The sequence below is a fragment of the Pangasianodon hypophthalmus genome, chromosome 15 (assembly GCF_027358585.1).
Source record: "Pangasianodon hypophthalmus isolate fPanHyp1 chromosome 15, fPanHyp1.pri, whole genome shotgun sequence".
Lineage (NCBI taxonomy): Eukaryota > Metazoa > Chordata > Actinopteri > Siluriformes > Pangasiidae > Pangasianodon > Pangasianodon hypophthalmus.
The window spans coordinates 1,367,419-1,376,785 of record NC_069724.1 but is presented as its reverse complement, the minus strand read 5'-3'; the positions used below and the strand labels follow the sequence as shown (position 1 = coordinate 1,376,785).

General features: G+C 41.1%; 1 protein-coding gene and 5 non-coding genes across 7 annotated transcripts; all 6 read left to right on the top strand.

The window, feature by feature from the left end:
- The first annotated feature begins 1,419 nt into the window (after positions 1-1,419).
- Positions 1,420-9,361, top strand: dkc1 (dyskeratosis congenita 1, dyskerin). 2 transcript variants are annotated; one of them, XM_026938729.3, is made up of 15 exons: positions 1,420-1,507; positions 2,325-2,386; positions 2,662-2,748; positions 3,425-3,516; positions 3,716-3,900; positions 4,745-4,809; positions 5,102-5,228; positions 5,432-5,562; positions 5,893-6,036; positions 6,130-6,250; positions 6,933-7,051; positions 7,258-7,361; positions 7,812-7,869; positions 7,962-8,135; positions 8,572-9,361. In XM_026938729.3, exons 1-15 carry the CDS (start codon positions 1,492-1,494, stop codon positions 8,638-8,640), a joined length of 1,554 nt encoding a protein of 517 aa, XP_026794530.3. In that variant the 5' UTR covers positions 1,420-1,491; the 3' UTR covers positions 8,641-9,361. The 2 variants fall into 2 exon arrangements, with proteins under 2 accessions (XP_026794530.3, XP_026794529.3); XM_026938728.3 differs by having other exon boundaries at positions 7,809-7,869.
- On the top strand, positions 2,802-3,003 carry LOC113541833 (small nucleolar RNA SNORD17). Its single transcript, XR_003404217.3, has one exon. It is a non-coding gene; the product is annotated as a small nucleolar RNA SNORD17 (small nucleolar RNA).
- Positions 3,558-3,634, top strand: LOC113541836 (small nucleolar RNA SNORD83). Its single transcript, XR_003404220.1, has one exon. It is a non-coding gene; the product is annotated as a small nucleolar RNA SNORD83 (small nucleolar RNA).
- LOC113541839 (small nucleolar RNA SNORD83) lies at positions 5,282-5,359 on the top strand. Its single transcript, XR_003404222.1, has one exon. It is a non-coding gene; the product is annotated as a small nucleolar RNA SNORD83 (small nucleolar RNA).
- On the top strand, positions 5,680-5,811 carry LOC113541830 (small nucleolar RNA SNORA36 family). Its single transcript, XR_003404214.1, has one exon. It is a non-coding gene; the product is annotated as a small nucleolar RNA SNORA36 family (small nucleolar RNA).
- On the top strand, positions 6,784-6,860 carry LOC113541838 (small nucleolar RNA SNORD83). The gene has a single exon (XR_003404221.1). It is a non-coding gene; the product is annotated as a small nucleolar RNA SNORD83 (small nucleolar RNA).
- Positions 9,362-9,367: the final 6 nt, after the last annotated feature.

Below are 9,367 nucleotides of genomic sequence, written 5' to 3'. Positions count from 1 at the left end.
GTGAAGGGCCTATTTGGCACGTAATTTTGAACTAAAAATAATGTGAGGAGCAACATGAGGACTTCATCTCCTGGTCACAGTTGGTCATGATTATTATAGAACCTTTGGTGCCATTCCAGTGCCTGAAACAAATTCTCCCAAGTCCAGGATGTACTGAACTTCATTTTAGATGTGTGTTGGATCGTTCTTACAGCTTTCTGTAATTGCATCCAGTAACACCCTGGACTTTCACCCACATTATAACTCAAGGGGTGTGGAGGCACTGATTACTTTATGTAGTATACACTAGTTTGGATTACTTTAATTCCCAGTGATTCAAGCACATACCTCACATGGCCTTACTACTCTCACGTGGCCTTAGTACTGTATGAGCCACACCCTGTTCCAAGTCTGCTGATAAGTGAGTAAACACTTGCCAGTCTTCTCTAAAACATATTGGATGGGAAAGGTGGAAGGTATCCACCACTTTAGTTTTATACTTATGGTACTTGTATTCTGTTTCCAACCACACCAATGGGTATGTGTTCAAAACCCCTGTAAATACACCTAATCTTCGCCTTCCAAAACCTTTCCAATGCCCCATTTCAGATCAGGTCTTGGCTCCTGGATCTCTACAACCCAAACAAACCAGCCCTGTCCTGCCCTTGTGGGTTGCTATGAACCCTGGGGAAAAATATCTGTACACACAAACATATCTGTACGCTCCAAACATCTGTGCACCCCTTCATCATTCTGGGAATGTCGTTCTGGCCAGTGAGAGGGAGTTTATTCATGGGGTATCGCAGATGAGGAATGGGCAAAGAGGCTCGATCTCATGTTAAAATTGTTCTCCGTGCAGCTCCCAGGTTTCAGAAGCAGTGCAACAATTTCAGCAGCATGCCGCTCGGGGAAAAGAGTAGACTTTAATAGCTAACTTCCTATTAAGCAGATAACTTTGGTTGTTATCTAGCTAGTGATTGCTGAATGCTAGTGTAGCCTTACTAGCTAGAATGTTAGCTAAATGGGCATTGAGTGTTTAACATCATTCTGGGAAAACTAGCTATTTAAGTAGAACTTAAAACTTTTTTAATTTTTGACCACTCTATAAAAGCATCTACCTTCATCTTTGGCCTAATTTAAATAAAAATCTGTATTTATGAGGTTTGTATTGTAGGGTTCTGATTTTTCTCACAGCTGCAAGCCATAACATTGAATTTACATTTTCCAATTCGAAAAAAAACAAATAAATTCTTTAAAATAAATTTATTAAATACATCACAGAAAAAAAGTATTTTTATTTAGTGTAACGTGTATATAATTCAAATGCAAATACTAAATGCAAATATGCATATGCAAATACTTTTGTCAGCTTCCAAGCTAACAAACATGGCGTCCCTGGCTCTGCAACCGTTTCATCGCGAGACTACGAAACATCGCGAGAGTGACCGTGAGGCTGCATTTTAGACATGCGCAGACGCTCACACGTGTTCTCTGCAGGCGCACAGAAAGAAGATGGCGGACGGTGAAAGTACGTGCTCTTTTAAAACTGTTTCTTTTATGATGCTTTGACAATTTTATTGCCTTTTAAAAGAAAAAAAGCAGCACAGTGATTGTACTAGTCTAACATGCAGATAATGTGTTTTGTATTTTATAAATATTAATGATGGCTATAATAGAAAGCAGGCAGCGGCATGGCGCGTGCAAGTCCATTTCCCTTCCAAAGGGTTTCATATAAAGCAATATACATGAGTTTCATGTATATAATGCAATAATATAATGCAAATATAGCAGTTTTTACGTTTTAAGAGTTTGAAGGAAGGTGCTAGTTAATTAACTATACTATACTGTGCATACTCAGGTGTTTGCATTGGTAGATTTATTTATTTTTTATTTGAGTATTTATTTATTTATTTATTTATTTGAGAAAAGCTCTTTAATGTCTCATGAAGCTCATTCTAAAGTTTGGGAAATATAACTTTATATGAAGTGTGCATTTGTTAAGCTTTACTCCCCACAGTTTGATTTCTTTAGATAGAAATCTTATTTATTTATTTACTGTTTGTAACCTTGTTCACAACATTTGCAGATTATTAAATATCTGAAAATGTTTTTGAGATGAAAATAACTTAAGCACTCACACAAGTCTTTTCTGTGCACCACGTGGTGCTGGTGTGCCGCACGTGCTTGCACCCATTTTAGCCTGGATGCTAAATTATTAGTTTTTTTCTTCCTCCTGATAAAGCTGAATTTAAATCCTGGATCATTTAAACTGGTGAATTTATTCTCTGAAAGCTTTTTAAACGCCGTGTTTTGTGATGTGAAACATGTCCTACTTTTCTCCTCAGTTGCTTCGGCTAAGAAAGAGAAGAAGAAGAAGAAAGCAAAGATTTCAGATGAAGAAGTCGGGGTAAATCTCCCTTTTTTTGTGCTCTTCTCCTCAGTTCTTGATTTGAATTGGTTGTACAGTTTTGGTTGGAGTTCGGTCCTATCTGAAGTGATCATGACTGTTCCCTACTCCCTCGGAAGTTTCCACCCTTCATAGCGAGCACTCGGAGGGGTTTCCTGCTGCGCCAGATGTTTCAGCATAAAACCAGTCTCTGTTTAAAGTCACTTCAGAATGGACCTTGTGTTTTTTGTTGTTTTTTTTTTTTTTTTCCATTAATATTTTTTCTTTTCTGACAGGAACTCCAAGAAATGGGAGATTTCCTCATCAAACCTGAATCCAAGGTTGCCAAACTCGACACGTCCCAGTGGCCTTTGCTGCTGAAGGTAAGCGTCGCATTGAACGCGTTCGTCTCCGTGCAGGCAGACAGACTCGGCATGTCGGATGATGAATGTGTTTATCCATTCTCTGAGTGCGGCAGGTTCGGACCCTCTGCGGCCCCTTCGGTTCGTTCTGGACCGTGGGGTTCTGGTGGCCCGTTCCTCCAGTTTCCTGCTGTTTCAGTGGGTTGGAGGTTCTGGCCAGCGGGTGCAGAGGGACCAGACTGGCCCCGACAAAGACGAACGGACATATCTGATCACATGCTCCTGAAAGCCTCCTTTTAAACCGCTAGTTAGTTTAGTGACTAGCTGAAGCCGCTTTAACCTTATGACTTATTGAGGAGTTGTATTTAATAATCAACTAAAATTTTCCATTGGAATAAAACATCCTGTCTGTTGTACCGCTTGTTTTGACGGTTGTAGTATAGACAAATAAAACACATGTATTCATGTAAAAATCCACAAATCCTCAATAAATAATGTTTTTATTTGGGTCTATCCTACATCACGTGATATAAATGGGATATAAATATGTGGATAAATATTGGTCATTTTGTCTTTAAATATGGAAATATTTTATGTGAACATGTTTCCTGATTGTTTATTTAATGTTTTTTATATTTGATGTGCATTTTATTTATTTATTTAATTTTTTTCCACCTCTTGTTGTATTCCCATCTAGAACTTTGATAAGCTGAACATCAGGACGGCGCACTACACACCTCTGCCACACGGTTCGAATCCCCTGAAGAGGACCATTCATGATTACGTCAGGTAGACCCGTGTATCCGTAATGTTCCTCGCGTTTTGGCGAAGCCACATGATGTGATTTAGATGGCATTAGCACTCTGTGCAAAGATGACCTCTTATCTATCACCCAAGACTGATGGCTGTTAATAACGTCTCGTCATGGATGCTGATTTGCTCATTTTTGTATAATTTTGGCTGCAGCTTTTCTTATATTTCTGTCCAGATCTGGTTTTATTAACTTGGACAAGCCAGCAAATCCATCCTCTCACGAAGTGGTTGCGTGGATCAAACGGATCCTGCGCGTGGAGAAGACGGGCCACAGCGGGACGCTCGACCCAAAGGTCACAGGCTGTCTGATTGTGTGCATCGACAGAGCAACGCGATTGGTCAAATCTCAGCAGAGTGCAGGTGAGTCGGATTTTTCTGTGCACTCCCTTTCAGTTGCGGAGAACCTTCAGTAGTGCGTGAAGGTGTCTGGTGGGATAAGTTCAGGGCGCTTTCACAACAATTAGTTCACTCCGAATCAGAGGGAAATTTGATACTTTTCATTTGTTTGCTGTTTGTTTTTTTTTTCTCATTGCATTTAATGACACGAACCAAAAAAAAAACACTGCCTGAGGCTCACAACATCTAAAACTCCTTCATTTATCGATCAGAAATACTGTGATGGAAAACGCTTCAAAACTTTAGAAATCATATGACTTCTTTCAAAAAAAATTATAAATTACTAATCGAAAACATTTTGTCTCATCCAGCATTAATCTCCCCCTGCCCCTCTTTTTTTTTTGTTTGTTTGTTTGTTGGGGCAAATCTGCAGAACACATCATTTCAGCGCTACAGCTCTGTGCTTTGGCTCCGCTTTTATATACAGAAAAATTCAGGGTCAGGGTCAAATCATTTCCTCACTGCAATCAAACTGTCCTAAGAAAACACACCAGGGTTTGATTCAAACAACTAAACACTGCTAAATGCTTGTGTTTTAGTCCAACACACCCCTCAGACTACATGTTCTGTCCTTTTTGGTTTGTTTAATTACATACAGTGTGAAAACGAACCACAGGTGTAAAATTCCTCTCCTATTCTAACTCTGTATTTGGACTAATAGGTGTGAAAGCGCTCTTAGAGTATACAGAACGGATTAGTTCAGGCTGGAGCTGTACGGTATTTTTAAAGCTTGCTTTATTCTGTGAGCATGACCTCACTCAGTAAAACCAGTGGCCTTTCCTCACTACTCTTGTGCCGTGTGTTTCAGGCAAAGAGTACGTGGGCATAGTACGGCTGCACAATGCGATAGAGAACGAACATCAGCTCGCGAGGGTAAGTGTTAGAAGGTGTTTATGAGGGCGTTGAGCGATGATGTGAAGTGATGAACCCGTTTATCCATTCTCTGAGTGTCTCCAGGCACTCCTCTCTCTGCTGGCCTTCTCATCGCTGCTTCAGTGTTCTACTGCTGTGGCTGATGCTGGAGGACGTGCAGGTTTGGAGAGCCAGGATTCACGAAGGAAGAATTAATGGGACTGATCTCATATTGCAAATCTTTATTTATTTTTGCTTAATTCTAGAAAATGTGGTTTAAATTTGATCTGGTTGTGATTTTTATCCCATACAGGCTCTAGAGTGTCTCACTGGAGCTCTGTTCCAGAGGCCTCCTCTCATCGCTGCAGTGAAACGACAGCTACGAGTCAGGACCATCTACGAGAGCAAGCTCATCGAATACGACCCGGAGAAAAGACTCGGTAAACATCCGCCACTTTCCTTCTCCCTGCTTTAAGAGTTTTATCCAAACAAAGCCATATGATGCCATATAGATGACATTAGCATTTTTGTGTAAAGATGACCACCTATCTATCACCCAAGACTGATGGCTTTTCAAACGCTAGACTTTTTGCCACGTGAATCAACTCAGAACAGCTTCTGAAGCGCTTTTTCCATGTTGCAGGTATTTTCTGGGTGAGCTGTGAGGCGGGCACGTATATCAGAACGCTGTGTGTTCATCTGGGGCTGCTGCTGGGGGTTGGAGGTCAGATGCAGGAGCTCAGGAGGGTTCGCTCTGGAGTGTTGGGAGAGAAGGTACGGTAACACAACAGGGAGCTTGATTACACGAAGCTGATTGTGTCTTGTGTGTTAGGCTTGTGTGACATGCAACACGGTGCAGGAGCTAATGATTCAGATTCACACTGTGCACCTGACCAAAGTGTTGAGTTCAGTTCTGGGCTCCTTCCCCAGTCCTGGTAATTAATCTTTGGTACATCAGATGGCTGAAGATGAGCATTTGAGAAGTTGCACTTGTGGTGCTGCTTTACATCTTCACCAACAGGCTCTGTTCTAACATCTGCCTCAGGTTCTTACTCAGGTGTGAGATGTGATGTACGCTCTTTTATTCATTTATTTATTCGGCAGGACTGCATGGTGACCATGCACGACATACTAGACGCTCAGTGGCAGTTCGACCACAACAAGGATGAGACGTACCTGAGAAGAGTCATCTACCCTCTGGAGAAGCTGCTCGTCAGCCACAAGAGGATCGTCATGAAGGACAGCGCGGTGTGTGTTCTTGCTTTTCCAGCCTGTTTGTGGTGTAAGCAAGTGTGTTGTGGCTTCAGGTTTATATATGATGCGTGTTTATTCTTTCATCAGGTCAATGCTATATGCTATGGTGCTAAAATCATGTTACCGGGTGTGTTGCGGTATGAAGATGGGATAGAGGTGAACCAGGACATCGTCGTCATTACGACTAAAGGAGAAGCCATTTGTACAGGTATTGTTTAAATCTAGTTATCCCACATAGGCCTCATCCACATGGGTATTTTTGAAAACGTTTTTCCATCTGCATTCTGACCTCCCGTCCACACGCAAACAGCAGGTTCGATCGTTGAAAATTGAGATGTTTTGAAATCTCCCTCCAAGGTGGAGAAATTTTAAATCTCTTTCACTGTTTAGGAAAAATGGAGGTTCATGGATAACTGTATCCTTAAGTAGTGTTTCCGCATCGAGCCTGACCAGGATTAAACAGCTCCTGAAGATGACTAAATAAATAAACTTTTGGCCATGTTGGTGTTTTTCCAGGTTTCACCTTCTCCATTGCTCAAGCTGCAGTTGTTAATATTATTCTTAAGGTGTTTTACAGAACAATTTATGACGTGCTATCGCCACCTGCTGGCTTGGCATACTCATTTGAGCTTTTTTGCATGGAGGGAGATATTCTCATTTACACCACAAGCATTTCTGAATATTTTTAACTCGGCTGTTTTCAAAAATGTCCATATACCTGTGGATGAGGTCTTAATCAAAGCCACATGATGTTATATAGACGGCATTAGCACTCAGTGCAAAGATGACCTAGTATCTATCACCCGAGACTGATGGTTCTGATTGAATTCTGATCCTTCTTAAATGGAAATGAGTAGTTTTTAAAAGAAAAAGCTTTTGTTTTTTTGCAGCGGTGGCACTGATGACGACGGCGGTCATCTCTACATGTGATCACGGCGTTGTGGCTAAGATCAAGAGGGTCATCATGGAAAGAGACACATATCCACGCAAATGGGGCTTAGGGCCAAAGGTAAGGCAAGCAAACTCAGGTTTATTTATTCATATATGTGCATTAGAACTTACAGAATAAGAGGTTTTAACTCTTGTATGGGTTTTAAAGGATGCTTTAGAGCATGTAGTAGTGCTCTAGTTATCACAAACACACTTTCAGTGATGATGCACAATGTTGCCGTGCCTAAATGATATGCAGCATCAGTATAACTCGTGTCTCTTCAGGCTAGTCAGAAGAAAATGATGATCCAGAAAGGCCTTCTAGATAAACACGGCAAGCCGAACGGGAGCACTCCGGCCAACTGGACGGAGGGTTATGTGGACTACAGGTACGCTTCATTGTCTTTAGGGCAGTGTGTAACCTTAGCTGCTCTGGTGTTGCTTAATGAATGTGGTGCGTGTATAGTCAGCTCCAGAATTATTGGCACCCTGAGACACTGCGTTTGGTTTTAAAAAGTCCAGCTGTCCTCCTCGCCGTGTGTTTGGTGCATAAGACGTATGGGTTCCAATAATTTTGGAGATGACTGTACATCAGTTCATGCAGACTGTTATCCCTTTTTAGCCTGCTGTGACTCTAGAGGGAGTCTGTCTGCTACATAAACACGCAGAACTCATGAGCTCTGTGTGCAGTATGTACGACAGGCCCTTGGGTTTTGTGGACATGCCTAAAATAGTTATGGTCTTTCATGTGGTCAGACTGGTTTGATGTCAGATTTACTGTACCATATCTGTCCATTCTATGCAATTCTGACCACTAGTTCCTCTTTTTTTTTCAGCAGTAAACCCAAAGCGGCAGTAGCTGCTGAAGATGGTGATGCTAATCAGGCAGGAGCAAAGGTGAACCGTCTGCTTTCTACTAGCTTGTTATTTTAGTCTTTTTTGGGTTGTTATGGTTGTATTTTAATTTTCTGCCGATCTTTTACGTGCAGAGGAAACGTGACGAGAGCGGAAGCGAGGGCGAAGCCGCGCCCTCAACCCCAAAGACAGACGAGGTCAAGAAAGAGAAGAAGAAAAAGAAGAAAGAAAAGAAAATGAAGCTGGCTGAGGAAGTATCGGAAGCAGCAGAAGCCACTGAGGAAGCAGCAGCAGAAGGGGAAGCGGAGGTGAGTTCTACTGCTGGCCAGATGTTTGGAAAATTAAAATAGTTGTCCTGGAAGTGATCAACTATAAAATTAAAATGAAAATAATCATATTGTCCACAACACTAAGGGACAGGTACAAAAAGCTCAAACACCTATCACAATTCCTATTTGTGTATATTTTCCAACAATTGTATAGTTCGAGGGGAAAAAAAGTTGGATTTTATTCATTTTGTAGGCTAAAAGAATATTAATCTCGTCACTGTTCTCTGTATTTGGTTAGCTCGCTAAGCTTCTGTCAGATTTGTTTATCTCGAACATGTCACTCTGATGTATTTCCTTCTCAAACAGGAAGTCAAAGCTAAGAAGCCATTACATGAGAACTTGTAAACATGTATTAGTAGGAAGTGTAATGCGCCATCATCACCGTTTAATATTCGTTGTTTGAAACCGTCCACAGGTCACAGAAAGTGCCAAAAAGAAGAAGAAGAAAAAGAAGGTGAAAGAGGCTGAGGCTGGTTCAGACTGAAAATCTCCACCGATTGATTGATCAAAAAGACTGTTTAAGACTGAAAATCTGAACTGATCTAACAGACTGTTAAAGCTCATCATGTCAGGATAAGGTGACGTGGCCACCCATGGTGACGTATCGGCCATAAGCTCGGCCCTGCTCCTGTTTCCCTTCCTCACCCGATCTTTCATTGCCGTCAACCAAGTGACTGAATTTAAAGATGGGTTTAATGTGTCTAAAGTGAATTTCTGTGACCTCCAGTCAGTCTCTTTAGATGCGTACACACTGATTAGGCGTGTGTGTGTGTGTGTGTGTGTGTGTGTGTGTGTGTGTGTGTGAGTGAGAGAGAGAAGGCCTGAAATCTCTGCAGGTAAATCGTATTCTGCAGTTCGGTTTTATTCTGAAAGCGATTCAACATCCTCCCCTTCATCATTTGTTGATTAAAATATCAAATTGCATAGACACATGGATTTCAGCTGTCAAAACTTTAAGAATGTTTTGAAAGCTGTGGATGAAATTTCTCTTTTTGTAACTTTTCCTTGCATTTTTTTTTTTTTTTTTTTTTTTTTTCCTCCTCCATTCTAATGGCATAATTATTTCTGTTGTAAAACCTTTTGTCTTCTGCGTTTATTTGTACGTTAAAGACTGCTCCTTTATTTTGTATTGTGTATATAACAGAGGATCAACTTGTAATCCTAAAGCAGAAGAGTTGGATCAAATAAGATTTTTTTTTTCTAAACGAGTG

Bases quoted from the DNA above. Each gene is read 5' to 3' on its own strand.
- dkc1 (XM_026938728.3), top strand. The intron at 2,387-2,661 runs GTAAATCTCCCT...CTTTTCTGACAG, and splicing joins TTTCAGATGAAGAAGTCGGG to GAACTCCAAGAAATGGGAGA. The intron at 6,251-6,932 runs GTATTGTTTAAA...GTTTTTTTGCAG, and splicing joins AGGAGAAGCCATTTGTACAG to CGGTGGCACTGATGACGACG.